The following is a 26,074-nucleotide window of genomic DNA, read 5'->3' on the forward strand; positions in this document are numbered from 1 at the left end:
TAGAAACAGGCTTTGCGGAGACCACAGGAAATAGAGTCGTCTTTCCAAAATGATACAGGATTTATTCTCAGAACTGAAAGGAGATGGCAGATTCAGATCAGTTTCTCATACCTCACCCCGTGAATAAAAACAAAGGCCCTGTCACCACTGTAGAGTCCTGTATATTCCCATCGGGAACCAGCATCCGTCCTACCAGGGCCGTTCCTCCTTTTGGGATCTGTTACCCCTACAAGCCCAGGATTTCCCAGCTCCCGAGCCCACGCTTTCCCACCTTGTTTTTCTTCATTCTGTGTAACATGCCGTGTGGTTTCACTCTTATTTTGGTGTCTCCCTCCTCTGCTGCTCCCCAGGATGTCAGCTGTATGAGGGAGGCACTATGCGTGTCTTTCTTGTAAACCGCTGGATCCCCTGTGCCTAGAACAGTGCCTGGTAAACAGCTGGTCCTCACCAGTATCTGCGATGAATCAGACCTCTCAGAAGCCACCATGGAGATTAGCACATATTAGATCATTGCCTAAAAGGCTTTGAGAAAAAAATAATCTGCCACCTGAAATTTCTGTCCTTACATGTGAAACGTGTAGGGTCCCTCAGATTTCACCTACTGTGAATCCTTTCTCTGAAAGTTAGTGGAGGATATGGTCTATCAAAAAATGTGGGCCAGGTGCAGTGGCTCAAGCCTGTAATCCCAGCACTTTGGGAGGCTGAGGTGGGTGGATCACCTGGAGGTGAGGAGTTCGAGACCAGCCTCGTCAACATGGTGAAACCCTATCTTCATTAAGAATACAAAAAAAAAAAAAAATTAGTGGGGCATGCTGGTGGGTCCCTGTAGTCCCAGCTACTGGGGAGGCTGTGGCAGGAGAATCACTTGAACCCAGGAGGCGGAGGTTGCAGTGAGCAGAGATCCAGCCGGTGCACTCCAGCATGGGCAACAGAGAGAGAGACTCGGTCTCCCAACCCCCACTCCCCAAAAAAAATGCAGGGAGCAAACCACCTGGTTTTCTGAGGCATGTCCCTCTTGGACCCGGGTCACCTGCTCCCTCCTTACCTGACTGTTCCCTGGCCTGGTGCACCATGGCTCCCAGGGACATCCCTGTGCCTTCCAATCCCCTTTGCCTCTCTCCTGGGCTGGAGCCTCTGTTTTCTTGAGCCCATGTCTTCTTTTTTCTTGGTTTGCTCCCGCATATTTTGATAGACATAATGTGCTCATACATGGTGAGGGAGACCTCAGGGCTGTTGGAGAGCTAGGATGAATTTTTGGTGGATATACAGTTGTACACCATACACCAACACTTCCCTCAACGACGGACTGCGTATACAATGGTAGTCCCATAAGATTTGAATACCATGATTTCACCGAACCTTTATTATGTTGAGATGTGTTAAATACACAAGTACTCACCGTTGTATTATAGTTGCCCACGGTGTTCAGGACAGTAACATGCTGCCCAAGTTTGCAGCCTGGGAGCGGTAGGCTACACCATACAGCCTAGGTGTGTAGTGGGCTTCGCCATCTAGGTTTGTGTAAGTGCATTCCGTGAGGGTCACACGGTGATGAGATCGCCTAAGGGCGCACCTCTCAGAACATAGCTCCGTTGTTAAGTCATGTGTGACTGTGTGGAAGATTTAAGTGAAAAATGAGGCAGTTAACCCCATTTACATATTGTGATGTGCTTTTTTTAAAAAGCACTGTAATTGTAGTACTCCTTCTGGCTCAGTTATGGATAGTCGTAATAATGTCAATACTGAATGCTGAAATATCAAAAGGTGGGTTGTTGCTATATTTGGATTGGGAAAGTGAGGAGGAGAGGGAGAGCGAGCGTGTGCATTTGGCCGTGTCTGCTGTGTGTTGGAGGGGAAAGTGAGAATCCTCAATTTTCATAGTCAGAAGTCAGTCAAAACATCGTTTAGAAATGTGAAAGTAAATTGAAGAAACAAGCAAAACTATTTGTTGTAAGTGGCAACCTCTCTACAAAACAATTTTGACTTTTCAGATTGTGTAAGAATGACTAGATCAGAAAAAATGAAATACTTTTAAAAATGTATTCATATATTTTATGTATTTGAAAATATTTTTTAAAAAAATGTTTGACACAGAGTCTCACTCTGTCGCCCAGGCTGGAGTGCAGTGGTATGATCTTGGCTCACTGCAACCTTCGCTTCCCAGGTTCAAGTGATTCTGTTGCCTCAGCTGCCCGAGTAGCTGGGACTACAGGTACCTGCCATGATGCCCGGTAATTTTTTGTATTTTTAGTAGAGACGGGGTTTCACCATGTCGGCCAGGCTGGTCTCAAACTTCTGGCCTCAAGTGACCCGCCCGCCTCGGCCTCCCAAAGTGCTGGGATTACAGGCTTATGTTTATCTTTTCAGAAGCTTGTTCAAAAACGTATTTTTCACATATGCTTGTGATTCCAAATGTTTATAGAATAATAGGTCATGAGTATTTTGTATTTTTATACAATGGAGTCCCATTCAGCCATTAAGGTGATGTCAGCGAATACCTACAGGGTGTGCCCTCATGATCATGGCACATTATATGGTAATGAGAAAAGGTTGTTGACAACATGATGACCCAATTTTTATAAAAACTGATTTGTATAGAACCCAGCCGCGTGTTAACAGGAGTCGGAGGAGAAGCCGTGTGAATGTAGATGGTTTCATGATTTCCCTCAGCGTATCCGCCTTGTTATATATTGAACTTGCATTGCTTTGGTTGTAAAATAAAGGGGAAAAGTCAGCGCACTGCCCCTCAGGACCATGCTGCCTCCGTGGGGCTGTGGAACTGGTCAGGAGCATGGGCACAAAGCCTCCCTCCCGGAGGCGGGCACTGGCCGAGCTTGTGCGTGCCGAGAGCCTTCACTCTCATGTGTGCCGTGGCGCCAGGCCCTTGCTCTGGTGGGCACTGTGCAGATGAAACAAGGGTGCTCTGGGCCCCTGGGACCTGCTGAGCAGCCGGAGACAGGTGCATGAGCAAGCAGCACTGTGGGGTGCTGGTGCCATAGCCCTGTGGTCCTGTAGCTGTTTGCTGCTCATGCTGGGTAATTAGCTGTTAGGGGGTTGACGGGGAGGCAGAGGTGACTCCACCCATGGAGTGACCTGGATGAGGTAGGAAACGTGGGCAGGGACCTTCTGAGCTGGAAGATGTGGGACTTACTCCAAGGGCTAAAGAAAGCCCCTGAAGGGCACAGTGTCATTGAGTGGGGCGAGTGACATGGTCAGATTTTTTTTTCTTTTTTTGAGACGCTGTCTTGTTCCGTCACCCAGGCTGGATTGCAGTGGTGCGATCTTGGCTCACTGCAGCCTCCACCTGCCAGGTTCAAACGATTTGTCTGCCTCAGCCTCCTGAGTAGCTGGGATTACAGGCATGTGCCACCAGGCCTGGCTAATTTTTGTAGTTTTAGTAGAGGCAGGGTTTCACCATATTGGCCAGGCTGGTCTCAAACTCCTGACCTCACGTGATCCGCCTGCTTCGGCCTCCCAAAGTACTGGGATTACAGGTGTGAGCCACCACGCCCGGCCAGGTTTGCATTTTAAAAAGATGATTCTGCAGCGTGGAAAACAGGTTAGAAGTGACCAGGAGTCTGGGCGGGGAGGCCTTTGTAGGGCTCTTACAGTAGCTCTGGTACCAGGTGGCAGCCAGGTGCCAGGTGGAGGGAGGAACTGGGAGTTGGGGCCCAGGGTGAGCTGGTCAGTGGATGTCCCTGACTTGGATGGATTTGAGCATGAGATTGGGCAGGGGAGGGACGTGGGGCATCTGGGACCCCGACAGTCGCATCTGGGTGAATGGGGCCTCCTGTGGAGGTAGGGCAGGCTCCAGGAGCACTGGCTGTATTGAGTCAGTCAGGCTGCTGGAGAGGCGTCCGTCATGTTTCCGTCGGGCCAGTGGGTGGACACGGGGATCTGGGAGGAAGAGGCTGAGAGAGGCTTAGGGTACCCTGGAGAATGGAGCCAGGGAGGAACCGGCGTTCCCAGGATAGCTCCTGTGAAGAGGGGAGGGGAGGGGAGTTACGGGGGAGATGGATGGGCTGAGGGAGCGCTTACTGAGGAGCATCTGGGGAGCATGAGTGGGGGAGGAAGAAGCAGGGGGGCGGCCAAGACAGGAGGGTGTTCCTTCTGCAAAGCAGGAGTAAGATCAGTGTCAGCCAGGTGGGTGCTGAAGGGGGTTCCCGGGACTCAGCGACCCAGAACTGACCAGACATGGGAGTTCTGCCTGTGCCAGCGAGGGTAACGGGGAGCAGCACTGCGGAGTAGGGACAGCTGTTACAAGGGTGCTGGGCCACTTAGTCAGATGGCACCAGCATGGCACCAGTGGTCCAGATCCTTAGTGTGTTTGGGGATCCTAGACGTGTCTAAACCCAGGGATGGACATATGTGATGGGCGAGGGGCGTAGACAGTCCCTGGCGCAGGGCGTGTCTTTTCACCGGGGCTAGCATCGGCGGGAGTGGGTGCCACTGGATGTACTCCTGTACCCTTGAAGGAATCCAGTCTCCTGCCCCGTTCCTCCCCTGTCCTGGTGGCCCTCTGCCTCCTCTCAGAACCTCGTGGGGACAGGAGATGGGCTCTCCACTCCAGTCTCTATGTGTGGCGCTGCCTGGTGTGAGAACAGATGGCAGGAGGGTGACCTGGGTGCGGTACCTGCAGCAGGGAGGAGGGAGAGCAGCCTGCGGGCCCTGCAGCGGCCAGCCCGGGGCAGCAGAGCAGAGCAGAGCTCCCAGGCTGGGGCGGAGGGCTGAGAGTGTGTGGATTCAGGCAACCCTTTGGGGTGCAGCCAGGCTGCCTCCAGGGTACAGCTGGACTCTCTGGGCAAGAATTCCGAGAAGGGAGCCTGCTCTGGGGCTAAGTCAGGAATGGGAGCACAGCCTCTGGGTCTGAGAACAGGAAGGTCCTGGGAAAAAGCAGGCAGAGGCACCTCTAGGGAACAGTCCTGGATTTGAGAGTTTGCGTAAGTAGTGTGTGGTTTATGACATTAGTACAGTGGCTTTTATTCATAATGATTTGGAAGTGAAAGAGCAATTTGTCTACCAGACAGGTTCAGTTCCTATTGTATGGTTCCAGTGGATTTAAAAGTTGATGTGGGTCTGTGAATTTGCTTGCATAATTATACTCTGATAGCTTTTCATTACACATAATGCAATTTTAATGGAATTAATGTTCTGTATCAACAAATACATTGTTTTTATTATTGTGCCATGAGGAGATTTCTAAAAGAAGAGAATAAAAGTCATTTGCAAATGGTTTATATAATACTCTTTTTCAAGCAGGGCAATCTACCTTCCCACTTCATACTTTTTTCTGACAATGGGTTGAGAAAGGGAGGGGGGCAGAGGCTCTTGAATACATTTGGGTGCTGGTTGGAATTTATTCTTGAAGCTTGCATTTATGTCTGAGATTCTCAGTATTCTCCATCAAGGAGCAGCAGCCCACATAGAATTGCACATGGACACTTGGCTGGTCACCTGGCTGACCACTTTCTGTGCAGATCAGGCCCCGTCCGTCCCCTACACACCTTGTTTGTCGTCCTGCCACCCCAGACCCTGTCACTGTGCAGGGATTCTGGTTTCCTGCCCCTCACTCAGACTGGTCGCCGTTGTTTCCAGAGCCTTTCCATACCTGTTCTGAAGCCAACGGCCCTCACATTCCAGTGCTGGAATGTTTCTGGCCCCGTCCACCTCTCCCGCCTGCTGATGGGAGCATTATTCTTATGCCTCCTCACTTAGGAGGCAGAACCAGCTGTCGCTGGCTTGGGTTTTAATAATGCATTTTCTCTGTTACGTATCAACCATGGGAAATAGAAAAATACATAGGAAGCCAAAATCCCACTGTCTGGAGATAACCATGGTAACTTTGAGATGCAGCTGCTGATTTTCTTTATGTATTTGTTTGCTTCTCAGAAGGGCAGTTATTCACCTTCCAAACCAGGTTGTAACCTGCTTTTTTTCCCTCCTTCTTCTTCTTTCATTTAGTGTGAACATTTCTACATGGCATTAAATATTCTCCCGTGGCTGGGCACGATGGCTCACGCCTTTAATCCCAGCACTTTGGGAGGCCACAGCGAGGTGATCATGTGAGCCTGGGGTTTGAGACCAGCCTGGGCAACATAATGAAACCCTCTCTCTACAAAAGATACAAAAATTAGCCAGGTGATGCATGCCTATATTCCCTGCTATTCGGGAGGCTGAAATGGGAGGATCATTTGAGCATGGGAGGTAGAGGTCACAGTGAGCTGTGATGATGCCACTGCACTCTAGCCTGGGCTAAAGAGGGAGACCCTGTCTCCAATATACATATCTCTCTCTATATATATATGTGTGTGTACAATATACATACATATATATATATATATATTCTTCTATAATATGATTTAATGACAGCAACTGGGAAGGCCTCAATGAATATATGTAATTCCCTCTTGCTGCACACCTTGGTTGTTTCCAGTTTCCAAAATAAGAAATAATCCTTTGGTTAATACTGGGAATTCTTAGAAGTAGAATTCTAGGTTCAATGGTATGCAGAGTTTAAAATATGCATAACATAATACATGCATGGATTAAAGGTTAATATTACAGAAAGTTACACATAAAAAGCAAGTTCCCCCTCGCCTCCTCCTTAATCCAGTTTCCCATTGTTAGGTTTCTTGTGCATCATTCCAGAGAGAAATGTTTATGTAGTAAATGCACTCATCCATTCCTTCTCGTTTACACAGAGATCCTTCTGTGCACACTGGGCTGTGTCTTGCTTGTCAGTTATTTATCTTCGAGATCATTCCACATTGGCATAAATAGATCTACCTTAAACTTTATAATGCATATATTCATGTTCTATGTAAATATCAAAGTTTATTTAACTAGCTCTTTATTGCTACTCACTGGTTCAGGTTTTTGCAGTAAACGTCCTTGTGTAAATAGGCTGGCCTCTTTCTGTTAGTATATCCACAGGTTAAATTCCCAGGATTAAAACCATTGAGTATGGGTATGTACAGTTTTTATTTTGAGAGATGCTATGAAATTGTCCCCAAAGAAGGCTGCATCAAATTATGCCAACATCAGAAATGTTTAAGAGGAACAAACTTTCCCTTCTGCCCTTTGCCGTCACTGGGTTTTACCAAAACTTCACCAAAACGTTTCCAGTCTGGTTGATAAAAATACTTATCTTACTGTTTTCACTTGCTTTAAAACACTGAGTAGGTTTATGCATTCTGTTACATGTTTATTGTTCGTTAAAAATGTAAACATCCTATTCATGGTATTCAGTCATTTTTTTCTGTTGTTTCTTTTATTAATTTATATGAGCTCTTTGTAAATTAAGAAAATCAGCCTTTTGTCTGTTTAGATATTATACATATTTTTCCTATTTGAAACCAGCCTTGGGTTTTATGGTTGTTTTTTGAACCATACATGTGTTCATTGGCCCTTTTCACAATAACGCTACATTGAAAACCATGCCGAAATGCAGTGCTTGACAGTAGCGAGCCATTGTTTTCCCCTCTGGGTTTGCAGGTCAGCTGGAGTGGCTCCACATGGGGTTTGTGTCTGTGCCATCTGTCCATTCTGGGGCCCAGGCTTGAAGGGGCGGTGGCCACCTGGGCGAGGAGGAGGGCAAGAGGTAGCACGTAATACATCAAAAGGCCCAGGGGCGATGGCACGTGCCACTTCCACTCACCACCGCCAGGCAAGTCCCATGGCCAAATTCATTCTGGGACGGGGACGGGACTCCACTCACTCTACAGGAGGCTCTGACCTCACACGTCAAAGGCACAGACTTGTTCTTCTGATGCAGAGAGGTCCTGGGATTGAGAACACAGATACCTCCTACCACATACAAATGTGGGTTTTTTTTTTTTTTTTTTAGCCATAAACGTATACATTTTAAATTCATTAATTGTTTCTATTATGACTCAAAATTGTGTGGTGCCTCAAAGGGCTTACTTCTTTAAGATTGTTTTACAAATTTCTCAAATATTTGTGTTTTAATTTATATTTTACTCTTTGATTTCTCTGGAATTTATTTTAAGGTTAAAACGTAGAGATTAAGTTTCATTTCTTTCCAAGTGGCCAGCCAGTTGCCCTAGCACTTCTTACTGCATAGATTTTCCTTTCCCCTTTTTGGCATTTTAATTAGAATTCCATGAAACTTATACATTATTTAGTCTTTTTATTTAAAAAATGAATTTCCCTCCCATGTAATCATGAAGTCTTTTATGTTCCCCAGTAGATGTTTAAGGATTCCTTCATATTGCTCCTACTCACCTCTTATTAAATCTATTTATTCTAAGATATTCCACCTTTTTGCTTACCATTATAAATGGAAATTTTAATTGTATTCTTTTTCTAACCAGTCTTTGCTTGCACATATGTAGGAAAGCTCTTTGTCTGTAGTTTTAAGAGCTTGTGTCCTAACCCTGCCCGTCATCGGAACGTTGGGCAAGTCACTTAATCTCTTTGTGCTTTAATTTTCACATCTGTGCACGGGCACAAGAATCACACAGACTAATTAGGGTTGTCAGGATAAAGTATAAAAACTTAGTAAGTATATCTGGCATATATTCAGGGCACAATAAATATTGACCCTGTTGACTTTGAACAACATGCGTTTAAACAGCGTGGGTCCACTTATACGTGGATTTTCTTCCACCTCTGCCACCCTGAAACGGCAAGACTAAGGCCTCCTCTTCCTCTTCCTCTTCCTGGGCCTACTCAACAGGAAGATGACAAGCATGAAGGCCTTAATGATGATCCACTTCCATTTAATGAATAGTAAAATCTGTTTTCTCTTCCTTATGACTTTCTTAATAGCATTTTCTTTTCTCTAACTTACTTTATTGTAAGAATACAGCATATAATACATACGACATCCAAAATGTGTGTTAATCAACTGTTTATGTGATTGGTAAGACTTCACATCAACGGTAGGCTATTACCAGTTACGTTTTGGGGGAATCAAAAGATTATACCTAGATTTTTGACTGCACAGGAAGTTGGCACTGCTAACACCCCTCTTGTTCAAGGGACAACTATGTATAGTATTATGATTTTCAACATACTGATTTTGTAACCAGATAACATACTGAATTTTCTTATGGTTTCTTTTTCTTTCTTTTTTATTTTTGGGGGTGGAGGGGAATGGAGTCTCGCTCTGTCTCCAGGCTGGAGTGCAGTGGCACAATATTGGCTCACTGCAACTTCTGCCTCCCAGGTTCAAGCAATTTTCCTGCCTCAGCCTACCGAGTAGCTGGGACTACAGGCACACGCCACCACGCCCGGCTAATTTTTGTATTTTTAGTAGAGATGGGGTTTCACCATATTGGCCAGGATGGTCTCAATCTCTTGACCTTGTGATCTGCCCGCCTTGGCCTCCCAAAGTGCTGGGATTACAGGTGTGAGCCACCACGCCTGGCTCTTATGGTTTCTTATTCTTCTGAATCAGTTCCGTTGGGTTTTCCAGTTAGGTGATCACATTATTTTCAAATAGTGATGATTTTGCTTCTTCTTTCCAATGTTTATAACTTTCTTTTACTTTTCCTTTTTAGTTTTATTAGCTAGATACATTAGTTTTCTATTTTTATGTGGCAGATTGCCACACGCATAGCAGGTTCCAACAGCTCAACCTTATTATTTCAGAGTTTCTAAGGGGTGGGACTCTGGAATGTTTTAGTTGGGTCCTGTCCTCAAGGTCTGCGGGCTGAAATCCTGGTGAGGCTGGAAGCATCTTCATCCAGAGGCTTGACGAGGGAAAGATCCACTTCCAAACTCCTTCAGGCTGTTGGCAGAATTCATTTTGGGGGTTGTGTGACTCAGCCCTGCTTCCTTGCAAGCTGTGGGTGGGGAAGCTCTCAGCTCTTAGAGGCATCTCACCACACAGCAGCCCACTTCTTCAAGGCCAGCAGCAGAACTTCTTACACCTCAAAATGGGACTTCACCAAGGGCCCAGAACCAAAGGGCTTGCCTGATTCGGTCAGGCACACCCAAGAGAACTTCCCTTTTGATGAACTCAACAGCAAACTGATTTGGGACCTCCCATCCACCACTGTCAGGCAGCGTAACCTAATCACATACCTATTCACAGTCCCACCCACCGCCCATGGGAGAGGATTATATGGGGCATGTACACCAGGGATGGGGACCTTGGGGGCCATCTCGTAATTCTGCATACCACATGAATATTTTCAGAATCATTTTGTTTTATTTTATTTTATTTTTGAGGTGGAATCTCGCTCTGTCACCCAGGCTGGAGTGCAGTGGCGTGATCTTGGCTCATTGCAACCTCCATTTCCCGGGTTTAAGTAATTGTCCTGCCTCAGCCTCCCGAGTAGCTGGGACTACAGCCATGTGCTACCACACTCAGCTAATTTTGGTAGTTTTAGCAGAGAGAGGGTTTTACCATGTTGGCCAGGCTGGTCTAGAACTCCTGACCTCAAGTGCCCCACCTGCGTCGGCCTCCCAAAGTGCTGGGATTACAGGTGTGAGCCACTGCACCCAGCCCTAAGAGTTCTTTTTTAAAAGAGAAAATTGGATGTCTTCCATGCATCTACTGAATGATCAAATTTTTCATTTTTGTCACATTAATATGCAGAACCATCATTTCATTCCTGACATGAGCCCCCTATGTTCTGTATTCTTTTAAATGTACTGCTGAATTCTGTTTTCTAACCTTTTATTTAAAAATGATGTACCAGTAAAATTATCATTTTAATGCACTGCCCTATGAGTTTTTAGCGTTTGAATTTGGGTGTTTATATCTAGTATGTGTAGTAGATGAGGAATGCTACGTTTTTGAGTCTCTGTCTTTCATGTTTGGTTTTGTTTGGATGTTGGCCCTTGAAGTCAGGGAGAGTCCCGCTTTGTGAGGAGAGGGAATAACTTAATGTAACTTTTGCCAAATAAATTATGAGGAGGAAGGAGTTAAATATCTGAAAGAGCCCAACAGTGCCTGATACATGGGGGAAATTCATTAAATATTGATCCAGCACATGAAAAAATAAAACAAAAACAATGTACTTCTATTGAAAAGCCATTGGTCTATTCCTTATTTTTGTGATATTTTACAGGGTTGTGATTGTTATATTGACCTTTATAAAGAGAATTTGGAAGTTCCGCCTTTTTGTCCTTCTGTGCTCCAAAAAATTTAAACAGCTTTGGAAATCTTTGTACTTAGAAGTTTTCGAAGACTTTAACCATAGTCTTCGAAAACTTCTGTTTTCGAAGCTGTTTAACCATATTTCCAATTTATTGGTGTTTATGGGAACAGTTAGTGTTTTGGTCTTTTGGGGGATCAATTGTAGTAATTTAGCAAGTTCTCTTTGTCATCCTGGGTTTTGGATTTATTTGCATAGAGCCCATGCTTACTTTATTATACTTTTTGCCAATTGACAACGTTGCCTCTTGATGTACAGTCTCTACAGCCCTGTGAGTGAGGACCGCTGTTCTTTCTAACCACTGCTAGCTTGACAGGCAGCAAGGTACCTCTTATTTCACTTTGCATTTTATTGGTTACTTGTAAGGTGTTTTTCTGAGTAAATTCTTTTTTCTTTTTTTAAGATGGAGTCTCACTCTGTTGCTCAGGCTGGAGTGCAATGGTGTAATCTCGGCTCACTGCAACCTCTGTCTCCTGGGTTCAAGAGATTCTCCTGCCTCAGCCTCCTGAGTAGCTGGGACTACAGGCACATACAACTATGTCTGGCTAATTTTTGTGTTTTTAGTGGAGACAAGTTTCACCATGTTGGCCAGGCTGTCCTTGAACTCCTGACCTCAAGTGATCCACCCACCTCGGCCTCCCAAAGTGTTGGGATTACAGGTATGAGCCACCCGCCGTGCCTGGCCTCTCGGTAAATTTTTTTGAGGAGCAGTTGCCTTTTTGTGAGTTTTAGCCAGTAACCTGGGTGGTTAATTATTTTACATTTAATATTTTAGTCATCTTGTAATGTATTTTGGTTTGTGGGAGGAAACTAATTTTAATTTCTCTATCTGCTTATTTATTTACATTTAACAATTATCTCAGAACCATTTACTGAATAGCCTTTCCCCCCATCAGTTACTATGTCATTCCTTGTATAACTAAATTATATAAATTAAATTGTAAAAACTAATTTAATGTGTTCACATGCAAAAAAAAAAAAAAAATGAAGTTGAACCCTTAAGTAACATCCTATGTAAAAATTAACTCAAAATGGATTAAAGACCTAAACATAAGAGCTAAAATTATAAAACTCTTAGAAGGAAGCTTAGGGGAAAAGCTTTACAACCCTAGGTTTGGCAGTGATTTCTTGGATATGATGCCGAAGGCATAGGCAACAGAAGAAAAGTAGGCAAACTGGACTTCATCAAAATTAAAAACGTGTGCAACAAAGGACACTATTAATAGAGTAAATAGGCAACCCACAGAATGGGAGAAAGTACTGGAAAATCACATATTTCATGAGAAATTATTATCCAGAATATATAGAAAACTCCTAAAACTCAACAACAGAAAAGTAAACAACTCAATTCAAAAACGGGCAAAGAATTTTTGGCAACTTGGAGGAACCTAGAGGACATTATGCTAAGTTAAATTAGCCAGACACAGAAAGACAAATACTGAATAATCTCACTTGTCCACAGAATCTTAAAAAAAAGTCAAACTCATGGTAACAGAGAGGAGAAGGGTAGTTGCGTGGGGCTGGAGGAGAGAGGGGGAAGGGGAGGTGTTGGTCAAAGGGTATAAACTTTCAGTTATAAAAGAAATACATTCTGGAGACGTAATGTACAGCATGGTGACTATACTTAATAATGTGCTGTATATTTGAAATTTTCTGAAAGAGATTTTATATGTTCTTATCAGACACTCAGAAGAAATGGTAACTAGTGAGGTGATGGTTATGGTTAACTTGATTGTGGTATTGTTTCAGAGTATATGTATATCAGAATCATGTTGTACTGTACATTTTATATACAATTTTTATTTGTCAGTCATACCTCAATAAAGCTGGGAGGAAAGCTTCAAAGATAGGCAAAAGACTTGACTAGGCCTTTCTCCACAGAAGAGATACAGGTGTCTGATAAGCACATAAAAAGATGCTCAGCATCACTAATCATTAAGGAGATGCAAATAAAAATCACAACAATGGCTGGCGCGGTGGCTCACACCTGTAATCCCAGCACTTTGGGAGGCCCAGGCAGGAGGATCGCTGGAGCCCAGGAGTTCAAGACCAGCCTGGGTAACATGGCGAAACCCCCATCTCTTAAAAAAAAAAAAAAAAAAAACGAAAACTAGCTGGGTGTGGTGGCATGCCCCTGTTGTCCCAACTACTCAGGAGGCTGAGGGGGAGGATTGCTTGAGCCCAGAAGGTTGAAAGTGCAGTGATCACGTCACTGCACTCCAGCCTAGGTGAGAGTCAAACTATCTCAAAAAAAGAAAAAAGAAAAAATCAAAATGACTACCACTTCCTACCCATTAGAATGACTGTTAGAAAAAATAATAGCCAAATGGTAATTCTGTTTGTAATTCTTGGGGAGGTTTATACTGTTTTCCACTCTGTATTGTTACAAATAGGACTACCATATGATCCAGCAATTTCACTTCTGGGTACATACCCAGAAGAACTGAAAGAAGGGTCTCAAAAACGTATTTGCACAGCCATGTTCATAGAAGCATTATCCTCCTAGCTGAAAGGTAGAAGCCACCCAATCATCCATCTGTAGATGGGTGGCTCAACAGAATGTGGTCTATACGTACAGAATACTATTAGACTTAAAAAGGAAGGAGATTCTGACACATGCTACATATGGATGAACCTTGAAAACATTATCCTAAGTGATAGAAACCTGTCACAAAAGGATAAAATTATGATTCCTCTCATATAGAGACAGAAAGGAAAATGGTGGTTGCGAGGGTGTAGAGTAGGGGAGGGAATGGGGAATCAGTGTAAATTAATGGATACAAAGTTTTAATTTTGCAAGATGAAAGGTTTTCTGGAGATGGATGAGGAGAATGTTTGCACAAGGTGAATGGACTCAGTGCCACTGAGTGTACACTTAAAGATGGTTAAATGGTAAATATCATGTATGTGTATTTTGCCACAATTTAAAAACTAATTTTTTTAAACCCTAATATATGCCTAAGTCTGTTTCTGGGCATTATATTCTGTTCTTTACATGTCTGTTTGTTCTTGAGCCACTTCTAACTCTTGTGGCTTTCTAAACTGTTTTTGTTCCTGGGAATTTTTAACTTAAAATAATGAAGGGATGAAAATTGTGTCCAGTAATATGTAAACTTCTTTCCCTCTACATAGTTCAGTGACATTGTTTCTTCTCTACTGTCACATGTTTTTCCTTCAGATAAATTTTCGAATCATTTTGTCAACCTTCAAAGAATCCCATTGGGATTTTGATTGAGATTTCACTAAATTAATTTATGAATATAGAGAAATTTTTTTTTTTTTTTTTTTTTTTTTTTTTTTTTTTTTTTTTGAGACGGAGTCTCGCTCTGCCACCCAGGCTGGAGTGCAGTGGCCGGATCTCAGCTCACTGCAAGCTCCGCCTCCCGGGTTTACACCATTCTCCTGCCTCAGCCTCCCGAGTAGTTGGGACTACAGGTGCCCGCCACCTCGCCCGGCTAGTTTTTTGTATTTTTTAGTAGAGACGGGGTTTCACCGTGTTAGCCAGGATGGTCTCGATCTCCTGACCTTGAGAAATTAACATTAACATTTTTATTATCTTTAGGTTTCCTCATTTGGGAACATGGTATATATGTCCATTTACTAAAAATCTTCCTTCCTATGTCTCAGTAGAGTTTTGTAGTTGTCTTTTAAAAAACCTTATACATTTATCATGAAGTTAATTCTTGGATAGTTTTTAATTTTTTTGCTTTTGTGAATGGAATCCTTGTTTTACAGTTTCTTACCAGCCTGTAGGAAAGCTACTGAATTAGAAAGGCTTTGGATAGGAGTAATATTTTTTTCCAGGGGAAAATGAATGGAAAGAATAATTTGGGATAACATTTTGTTTTTTTGAAAGTAAAGTGATTTGAGAAACATAGTTGCTGGGGCTAAAAGAGTAAATAAATAATATGGCATGTGGAATACTTTGGAATTTATAAAGAATAATTTTATTAGCTAAATAAAGTTTCATATTTTGATAGCTTATAACATTAGTTAACTTTTAAAAAATAAAAATGGCCTCTATTCATTGCTTTATTGGTGTACTTATGTGCCCATTAAAAACAGCAGGATTGGGGGATTTCCTTCTGATTCTGGCATTTTGGCTGAGTAGGCACTTTGAAGGATGCTGCTTCTATAGGACAACTATACACCACAAAGGACATGCTCCTTGAAGCATTGCAGATCTTCAAGGTCCACTGCCCTACTCCCAAACAAACAAATAATGAACTGACGCCAGAGTGGCAGGTGACTGGAGTCACAATGACAGGGAGCAGCATTGGGTCGCATGTGGCTGGAGAAGGGACTTGCCCTGAGCATGAGTGCCCACCATAGCACTGCGGCTGAGCCCGGTGCCCACTGCCAGGTAGGGGCTTGGCCTGGGGTTTCTACTGTGCTGTGAGCTGAGGCCCTCAAGGATCACAGTGTTTCCAGATCCTGGGTGCATTCCTGTTACTGGCAGAACTATGCCTCTCGAGGGATAAGTTTTCCAACCTGGGTCCACAGAAGCTCACTGACGAGCAGCAAGGAACACACGCACAAACACTTCCAAGCGCTCAAGCATCAACGAAAGCAAGTCACAGTGAGACAGCAAAGGGCAGACTTTGATACCCTCCTGGGACAACATGTCTTGGAATCTAGAACATTAGTGTATGAAATATTTACAGTAATTATCAACAGTCATATAGATGAGCACACAACAAGGAACTATTTGAAATAAATAGTTACATTTGGAAATAAAGCAGAATTTCTAGATATTTGAGATATTATCACTGAAGTTTTCTAAACAAGTGCAGTTATATAGTTCAACAGCTGATTAGACACAGTACAGAGACAATTGATGATCTGGAAGATACAGCTAAAGAAAGTAACCAGAATGAAGTCATGTGTGACATGTGTAGGGAATATGTGGAAGAAAAACTAAGACATTTGGAGGATGGAATGTGAGGGACAAACACACAGCTATCGGAATCCCTGGCAATGAGAATGGCGAAGATACAATATTTGAAGCAATATTAGCTACACAATTTCCAGAACTAATGAAAAATATAAATACACAGATTCAGTAGCGCAGTGTCGCTCAAAGAAGATTAAAAAGAAATCCACACCTAACATGCCATGCAAAAAGTTCAGAATACTAAAGGCAAGGAGGTGATCTCAAAAGTCTTTAGAGAATGAGGACAGCTGACTTTCGGCTGCAACGATGGAAGTGAGAAAACAGTGGAATAATAGTTTCGCACTGTTGAGAGACAACTGTCAACCTTGGGTGTTTCCAGCGTAACTATTTTTCAAGTATCAAGGTGAAGTAAGCTACTTACAGATACACCAAAAATGGGAGTTTATCACCAAAAGATCTGCTCTAAAGGAACTTTAATTGGCAGGGGGTGGGGTCATAACTTTTGGCGTGACACTCTAGTGAAGCCTGTGGATCCCTTCTTAGAATAAGGTTTTTAAAAGCATGAAATATAACTATTACAAAGGAAACATTATTTTGAAATTTTTAAACTAAAAGTATTTCTAAATGTATTATAATAATACATGTGCTACCTAATAACCCGCTAAATAACAAAATCCAGCAGCTGGCTACCCTCATGTCAGAGTAGAAATGTATTATAATAATACATGTGCTACCTAATAACCCACTAAATAACAAAATCCAGCAGCTGGCTACCCTCATGTCAGAGTAGACACCTGTAAGAGAAAGCAGCATCTAAAAGGGCAGGCCCAGGACAAATGAGTTTGTTACTAGGCACTTAGGAGAGAATGTGCATCAAAGAAGCGTGCTTTGCCTCAGAACAGACCATGGTGTATTTCACCTTTCAGTTGCTTTTGACTCATGAGTTATTTAGAATATTTTAAAATGCTTTAACACTAATGGAGTTCTTTTTCTTTCATGAGATGATCTTTGTCATCACTTTATAGTTTTGCTTCTGCTTGAGAAGACAATGAAAGCTGCAGAGTTCTTTCTCTATCAGTAGGTTGAGAAGAAAGGTAACTTTTCTCAGGGACATTATGAGTGTGATGTGTTGGTGCAGTCCCTGAAGGGAAATGGTGTGGAGGATGTTTGGACCACAGTCTGGGATGAAAGGCTGGGAGAGGGAATGGTGAGTTGGAAGTTGCCCCAAGGAGAGGGGGCAGAAAGCATGGACAGGGTGGGGGTAGCAGTGAGTGTGTCCTCAAGGGTAGAGACAGATGGTGGAGGCCTGCATGCCTCAGCGAGCCTTCTGTGGCCCCAGCAAGACCCAGAGAAAGAAAGCCACACCCAAAGCAAGGAGAATTGAGGGAGGGTGAAGTAGGAAGATCAGCTGGTCCAGGAGGCTATAGGAAGAATATTGCACAGAGCTGCAGTCCAGGAGGTTTGGAAGATGGGGGGTTGGTGGACTCAGAATATTATTTGCTGTGTTTTTGCAACAACAATGCTTTCTGCAGACACAGTGAATGCTGGCTTCTTAGTGGTAAATTGATATCACTGTAGCTATTGGGCAACCATCTGCCATATGTTTTGTGAAAGTAATTTACTTGGCTTTCAAAACTGTGTTGTAGAAGGACTTGCTTCACTATCATTTGCCTTTGGACCAGACTTTATTATCTGAAGAACATTCTTGATTTTAGGAAGTCAAATCACTTTTCAGTGTGAGAGGACAGGATTTAAAGAGCTAATTTATTCCAGGCCTCTGTGTCCAGGCAGGGTACCAATCAAATGGGCAGGTCTTTGACTCTAAGGATGCCATTATTTCCTGGCAGCCTGTTATCCCCTGTCATCGGCTTCAACAGCAGGAAGTTCTGTCTCTGTTCTAATTTTATCTCTTGCCTCTATTCGGCTGGGTGGGGAAGTGGAGAAAAGAGTGAGTTGGTGTCCTTGTGACAACTCCTGGTGCTCGCAAGGTTCAGCCTTCTCTCCCTGAGCCATATGATGCCTTTTCAATCTGTTTGGCTTTTTCCCCACAGCTGTGTAATTCTGTGTTACGCTTCCCCAACCCTCTCGGTTTCTCTATATTCTTTGTGAACTGTGGACTCTGAATAATGATACCTATAAATTAAACAGAGGAAGGTTTCGTGATGCGGTAATTTCATGGCTAACTAGGTTCATGACCCTTTTTCTCATGAGAGTGGTGCAAAATCAACCTACAGCATTACTGAGATGTCAGAACGTGCAACATAGTCCTTGCTGGTAGCTGGAATTGAGCAAAAACAGTTTTTGAGAGGTTTCAGAGCAGGGGCTCTGAGCTTCTTTTATATCAACTGCCCTTGGTCTCCAGTGGGCCAGAACAGCTCTCTCCAGAGAGGAGGCGCTCCAGCACCTGGGCCGTGAAAAGCCTCCCTCAAGCCATTCAGCAGACCTTCCCTCATTAGGGTTAAGCCTCCTCTCCCTGAGCACTATCATGCCTTTCCCGATCTATTTGGCCTTGGTATTTGGACCTGTGTGAGTGTTTCCGGTACTGGGGAGGGGTGTGGGGAGGGAAGTCTGCACTGCCCCTCCTGGAGAGGTCTGGGGAGAAAGCAGATGTTTTGAAAAAATAATCCAGTGTCCCAGTCCCAAACAAACAAACAAACAGATAATAAACCGAGGCCAGAGTGGCAGGTGGCTGCAGTTGCAATGACAGGGAGCAGCACCGTGTGGCGTGTGGCTGGAGAAGGGACTTGCCCTGAGCATGAGTGCCCACCATAGCACTGAGACTGACCCCGGTGCCCACTGCCAGGTAGGGGCTTGGCCTGGGGTTTCTACTGTGCTGTGAGCTGAGGCCCTCAAGGATCACAGTGTTTCCAGATCCTGGGTGCATCCCTGTTACTGGCAGAACTATGCCTCTCTAGGGAAAAGTTTTCCAACCTGGGTCCACAGAAGCTCACTGATGAGCAGCAAGGAACGCATGCAGAGACACTTCCAAGTGCTCAAGCGCTGGTGTTTGGAGCTGTGTCAGTGTTCCCGGTATCAGGGAGTGTTGTGGAGAGGGAAGCCTGTGCTGCCCCTCCTGGAGAGGTCTGGGGAGAAAGCAGATGTTTTGGAACAACAATCCAATGTCCCACTCGGGATGTCATAGTGTCTTAGTCTACTTAGGCTGCCATAACAAAATAGCATAGACCGGGTGACCTAACAGAAATTTATTTTCTTGCAATTGGTGAAGCTGGAGAGTTTGAAATCAGGGTGTCAGCACGCTTGGTCTCTGGTGAGGGTGAGGGCTCCTTCCTGACTTGAACTTTTTTTTTTTTGAGACGGAGTCTTGCTCTATCGCCCAGGCTGGAGTGCAGTGGCGCAATCTTGGCTCACTGCAAGCTCCACCTCCCGGGTTCTCGCCATTCTCCTGCCTCAGCCTCCCGAGTAGCTGGGACTACAGGCGCCGCCACCACACCCGGCTAATTTTTTGTATTTTTAGTGGAGATGGGGTTTCACCTTGTTAGCCAGGATGGTCTTGATCTGACCTCGTGATCTGCCCTCCTCAGCCTCCCAAAGTGCTGGGATTACAGGCGTGAACCACCATGCCCGGCCGTGACTTGCACTCTTAATGGTCTTCCTCACTGTGTGTGTGCAGAGAGCGTGAGAGCTCGCCTTCTTCCCTGTATAGAGCTACGAGTCCCATTGTGAAGGCGTCATCCTCATGACCCAGTCTAATCCTAGTCACCTCCTAGATGCCCCATCTTCAAATACCATTACCCTGGAGGCTGGGGATTCAACATCTGCATTTTGGGGGGTCACATACATATAGTCCATGACAATTGTTTTCTCTTGCTGTGTAGCAAATGACCATACACTTCGCAGCTTGACACAACACTCACTTAATACCTCATAGTTTTCTTGGGTTAGGAGTCTGGACCTTGCTTAGTAGAGTTGAAACTGGCAGAGTTCCCTTATCCCCTCACAGGGCGTGACAGGGGTGTGGTTCGCTTCTTCGGTGCCCCGCTGTTCAAACCATGCAGGTGGGTAGGTTGTGGGGAGCGTTCTGGGGCTCCGACTCCACAGCAGCCTCTAGGGTTGAGTGTTTGCAGGTCCCAAGGCCGCAGTGGGTGTGTGTTATGTTACGGTGCGCTTTTTCAGTTTTGCTGTCTGCAGGTGGCTTGTGTTAATCAGCTCCATTAGACCCTCTGCCTTATCACAAGGACAGAGGGCTTTCTGTATCCTGGTTCTTGCCCTAGTGTGCAGGAAAAATCAGATCACACATGGGCTTGGAGGATGGGTGCAAAGTTTAATTGAGTGCTGGAGGTAGCTCTCAGTGAAGTGGATAGGGAGCCAAAGGGGGATGGAGTGGGAAGGTGGTCCTCCCCTGGAGTCGGGCCAGCCAGTGGCTGGACTCTCCTCTGACTGCCTCCGACCAAATTCTGCATCATCCCGCCGTCAGTGGCCTGCCAGCATCTGCTGGTGTCTGTCGGTGTGCTCTTCTGCTCCTTTCAACATCCAGCTGCTTGTGTCCGTGCCCCCTATAGTCTCCAATTTTTATGGGCATAGGATGGGGGGTATGGGGGGCCAGAGTGGTCTTGGAAGATGCAACATTTGGGCATGAAAACAGGAGTGCCTGTTCTCACTTAGGTCCATGGGCATAGGCCTGAGGGTGGAGCCCTCGCCAGGCACCCCACCCTTCTCTACCCAGCGTTTCCCTGCCCCCCTCCCATATAAGAGTCACCTGACCAGGTTTCACAAGGCTGCAACCGGAGTGTTGCTGGGGCCACGTCATTCGAACATGCCCCTGGGGGAAGACCACAAGAGTGACAGCCCATCATATTCTTGCTCACGGAGAGCATTCTATAAGGCCGGAGGTCATTTTAGAATTCTGCCTGCCACACTAAGTTTAGTGGCTTTATTCTTTTGCTTTGTGTGGGAGAATTTGATCCATTCCTAGTTGTAGTTATTAATGATATTTGGAAATGCACATCGTCTTCAGTGAGCGAGTCACCTGTGTTTGTTGAAAGTCAAATTCTGTGAGGGGATTTGTGGAATGATAGCTTTGCTTATGGGAATGGGGAAGGTCAAGACCTCTCCCTGTAGCTTAAGATAAAAGCAATATTAACTTCCTTCAGGCTTAGAAGTCGGTGGAGCAGTGCCTACGATTTGGAGGTTTATGTACTTTCAGTGAAATTCCTGCTACAAGCAACTTAGTCACTATAGAAATTTGATAGTTTAATACACTTCAGCTGAGAAGAGGTCAAGGCGTTCTGAATTTATTTATTTATTTATTTATCTATTTATTTATTTATTTTTGAGACGGAGTTCCACTCTTGTTGCCCAGGCTGGAGTGCAATGGCGTGATCTCAGCTCACCGCAACCTCTGCCTGTCAAGTTCAAGTGATTCTCCTGCCTCAGCCTCCCGAGTAGCTGGGATTACAGGCCTGCACCACCACGCCTGGACAATTTTGTATTTTTAGTAGAGATGGGGTTTCTCCATGTTGAGGCTGGTCTCGAACTCCCAACCTCAGGTGATCCCCCCGCCTCGGCCTCCCAAAGTGCTGGGATTACAGGCGTGAGCCACTGTGCCCGGCCCGTATCTGAGTTTATTAAAATGGCTGCAGGACTCTGGTGGTAGTTTGGGGATCTGCTGGGCCCCCTGTTCTCTTGAATTCCTAGGCTCTTCATGAGTGAGGAGGGCGGGGCCGTGGTTGAAGAACGGGTAAGAGTTCATCTGGTAGACATGGGAAGTAGAAGGCGCCAGTTTCTGGGGGATGTTTCTTCTCACCGTCTGTCCAGGCTTAGTCTGGGTGAGGCCAGTTTGGAGCATGAGGAGAAACATGCTCCAAACACTTTTGGAAGTTTTATCCTAGGGAGACGGCAGTGTTAGAGCCAGAGCCCTGGAACGTGGCCCTCAACCGGAGGGATAAGAAGAGTCGGGGGCTGAGGCTGGGGCCGAGAGGGCTGGGGCGACAGGAAGGGAGTGCGGGAAGATGGGGGCTGTGTCGGAGGTTGGGTGTGGAGGGGAGACAGCCCACAGAGCTCTGTGGCTTGTGTGTGAGTCACACAGTGGCTGCTGTGCAGTTTCCTCCCTTCCCAGCCTCCCTGGAGGTGCCCAGAGTGGCCTGGACAGGAGTGGGGCCACCAAGGGAGGTGCCTCCAGTACTGGAAAATCAGGGCCTAGCTTTGTGGTCTAAATTGTCAGGCCAGGGAGATGCAGTTTGTTTGGCGGAGGCGTCCGGGATGGCTTCAGTGGGGAGGGAGGAGGTGGAGACAAGAGCGAGTGGACAAGGCTGTCATCCAGCAAGTGAAACAGGAGCGTGCTGGCAGAGGCTAGAGAGACGATCCAGGAAATGGAGGGTGCTGAGCAGAAGAATGGATCCTGCTTTGTGACGGAGTAGCCCCTGACCTGTACCATGAGCTCAAAACATGATGGCATTATGGTCAAAATTTTGAATTCACCAAAAGAAGGTGGGGGTGGAGGAGTGAAGTCAGGGTCTGAAACGTCAAGCATGAAATGATGGTGAGAGCTCTGGCGGGAATGGTCAGCTCCGTCCGAGAAAGGCCGGTGTCCTCTGACTGTGAGATGACATGGGAACATGCTGTGCCCACTGGTTCAAGTCTTGGGCACAGAAGGCAAGAGAGAGGTTTCGGGGCATTCGGAAGGAGAGTTAGTGAGACGCAGCCCCAGAGAGACGGGAGAGGTACTGGTCAAGGATTTCCGTAGGGTTGAAACTGGACTGCAAGGCAAGGAGCTGGGTACACGGCCATGAGAGCGGAGCCGGGAGGTGGGAAATGACTGTAAATAAAGGCTGTCGCCGGTGGCTGTGTTTGGAGGACTTGTGTGCGTTGCAGAAAAAGTACACACGTGAGAGTCTTGGGAGCAGGGCCCTGGTGCGCTCGCTTTGGTCCATGTTTTTGTTGTTTTATTGTTTTGTGGCCAGATGTTTTTGAGACTGGACTAGCGTGGTGCTGGATGTGATAGAGGCTGCTGTGTCTGAGACCTGGTTCTGCCCCTGCGGAGGTGGCTGAGGGTGAACTGCAGTCTGTGACCAAGGGGACCTTGTGAGTTTGTCAGCACCATGCGCTCCTCCGGGGTCTGACCAGTGCTTTTGGAGTCCCAGGGGCCATGCAGCCAAGCCCTTCCGGCCAGTGCCTGGATGCCTGGCTCGTGCCCACTGTGGCAAGTGTGAGCGATTTGTCTTCACAGGAGACCTGGTCTACAAACACCTTCCTTGTAATTCGCCTTCTCACATGCTGCCCTGTTGAACGAGCCTTAGCCTCCCGGTTGGACGTGGGGGTGAGGGAGAGGAAGGGTCTCTAGGATTTGGGCTTGAGTGACCAGGAAGAAGGGGTACTCTTGTGGAGAGCAGAGGTTACAAGAGAACGTGTGGGCTTCCCAGGTGGAGGCTGCAGCTGCATTTTTGGACATGTTGGGTTGGACAGATGCCAGGAGCGGAGCCTGTGGATGGTGTGATGCCATGGCCATGGCAAAGCCCTGGGCTGAAAATCACCTGTGCAGACACCAGTGGATGATGCTCGAGGAGCCTCAGGACAGCCACCACAGAGCCCTGGGGAGGGGAGACAACAGGCTCAGGAGACACAGGTCCTGGGAAACCAGGAAGAGGCTGGGGAGAGGGAGGAGGCCAGGAGGGAGACTGTGGAGGAGAGCAGCCCCTTGGGAAGTGGGAAGAACCGCAGGGGAGTGAGGAGCCGCAGGAGCCCAGATGGGAGGGAGCCTCAGCCCTCAGCCAGGTGATGGGGACCGAGCTTTGTCTGTTGCACTCAATGACTGCTGGGGAACCTTGGGAGACATTTCCTTGGAGTTGTGGAGCTGAAACCAGATAGATGGTAGTGGGTGGGAAGTGACTGTGTCTCCATGATCAGTTGGCCCTTCCTGGACACCAGGAAATCAGGAATGTGGGGATCAGAGCCAGTGTCATCCTCAGGGTACCTGGACTCGGGAGGCTGCCCAGGAGACAGGCAGGCCAGGAGCTGGACACAGGGCTAAGCAGTGGTTCTTCTGAGGGACAGAAGTCACAGCATATTTATGTGATCAGGACAGTAAGGAGGAGGCAGGAGAGCGGGGGTGACTTCTGGTGGGACCCCAGGCAAGGTCAAGGACAGGACTTGGCCTGGGAAAGGAGTAGGCTGCTTGGAGTCAGGGCCTAGAAAGTTCAGGAGCCTCATCAGAAGACACTGCCTATGTTTGGGTGAGGTGGGAAGCTGTGATGAGTGAAGGGGAGGGGCTCGCAGGGGCTGGAGGGGAGAGAAGGGCGTGCATCAGGGGAGCCCAGCATGTGGAGGGGAGAAGGAGAGAGAAGGGCGTGCGTCAGGGGAGCCCAGTGTGTAGAGGGGAGAAGGAGCCTCCAGGGTCTGCTGTGCCTGGGGCCCATGCAGCCGTGGCAGGTGGCCGGGTGGTGCATGGGTGGAGTTGCCTTTGCCTTTTCCCCAAATAGTGTTCTCTGTGATTTTTTTTTTTTTTTTTTTGAGATGGAGTCTCACTCTGCCTCGCAGGCTGGAGTACAGTGGTGTGATCTTGGCTCACTGCAACCTTCGCCTCCCAGGTTCAAGTGATTCTCGTGCCTCAGCCTCCCGAGTAGCTAGGATTACAGGCGTGTGCCTAGCACAGCCAAATCACGTCGAGGACCAGGGTGGGGTGTTTCAGAAAGCCTGTCACTCTTGGGCCACCTCGTGCAGTGCACAAAGGGACCCCTCCGGAGTGCCCTGGTGCCCTGAGAGACCAGTGTGCCTGTCAGAGTGGGTGCATGACAATGCAGCTCATGTAGCCCCACCACCGAGTGCGTGCTGTGTTCCACGCGTCCTTCTCCAGGTTCAAACGGTTCACCGTGTTTTGATTGCCCATGAAAGGTTCTGGAAGCATCTCACCTTCCTGTACTTTTTGCCCTTCCAGGTGCTGCTGTCCGGACTCATAGGTGTCGTCTCCTGGAAGAGGCCTCTCTCCCTCGTGGTAAGTGGCACCTGTGTCTCCAGGTGGCCTCGGAGCAGGGTTCCACCTTCAGATGTGTGAGCAGGTTGGAGGCAATGGCGAAGAGAATTGTAGGTTTTTTTCAGGCAGCAGGAAGCAGAGCTTGATAAAATCTCACTGCTGAAGGCTGATGGGCTCATGAGAAGCGCTGTTTCTTGCAGGAGGTGCTTCTGAGAGTGCCGCTTGGTGTCTTGCTGAGATGCTTCAAGAGCATCCTCTTTGTGTTTGTTTTGTTTTGGTGTCCTGCTGCAAGGACCGAGCGTGAACCAAGGACTTTTCTTTTTTTTTTGAGACGGAGTCTCGCTCTGTCACCTAGGCTGGAGTGCAGTGGCATGATCTTGGCTCACTGCAACCTCCGCCTCCCGGGTTTAAATGATTCTCTGCCTCAGCCTCCTGAATAGCTGGGATTACAGGCGCCTGCCACCACGCCCAGATAATTTTTGTGTGTTTTTAGTAGAGACGGGGTTTCACCATCTTGGCCAGGCTGGTGTTGAACTCCTGACCTCATGATCCACCCACTTTGGCCTCCCAAAGTGCTGGGATTACAGGTGTGAGCCACTGCGCCCGGCCAACAATGGCATTTTAAAAGTGTGGATGCGGCTTGGCACGGTGGCTCAGACCTGTAATCCCAGCACTTTGGGATGCCGAGGCGGGCGGACACGAGGTCAGGAGCTCGAGACCAGCCTGGCCAACATGATGAAACCCCATCTCTACTAAAATTACAAAAATTAGCCAGAACATGGTGGCGAGCATCTGTAATCCCAGCTACTGGGGAGACTGAGGCAGGAGAATCGCTTGAACCTGGGAGGCAGAGGTTGCAGTGAGCTGAGATCGCGCCACACCATGGCACTCCAGCCTGGGCAACAGAGAGAGAGTCCATCTCAAAAAAAAAAAAAAAGTCTGGATGCATGCGTTTCCTCTAGACATTAAAGCCTGTTTATGCACTATGCATGCATACGTATGATCACACAAACAGAACATATTTTATCAGCGTTCAAGAAATGTTAGAGTTTTGTGTTTTGGGGGGAACCCTAAAATTCTGTGAGTAAAATAAAGAGAGTTATTTGAATCGCTGTGGCATTGTGC

General features: G+C 46.4%; 1 protein-coding gene across 2 annotated transcripts in view; it reads left to right on the plus strand.

Annotated features, from left to right (window-relative positions):
* Positions 1–26,074, plus strand: part of ENTREP2 (endosomal transmembrane epsin interactor 2) — a 449,210-nt gene that overhangs the window by 173,140 nt on the left and 249,996 nt on the right. For both annotated transcript variants that reach the window (XM_050800118.1, XM_050800119.1), the window contains exon 2: positions 24,914–24,970. In XM_050800118.1, coding sequence (XP_050656075.1) covers positions 24,914–24,970 — 57 coding nt within the window. The remainder of the gene's footprint in view (positions 1–24,913; positions 24,971–26,074) is intronic.

The sequence above is a fragment of the Macaca thibetana genome, chromosome 7 (genome assembly GCF_024542745.1).
Source record: "Macaca thibetana thibetana isolate TM-01 chromosome 7, ASM2454274v1, whole genome shotgun sequence".
NCBI lineage: Eukaryota > Metazoa > Chordata > Mammalia > Primates > Cercopithecidae > Macaca > Macaca thibetana.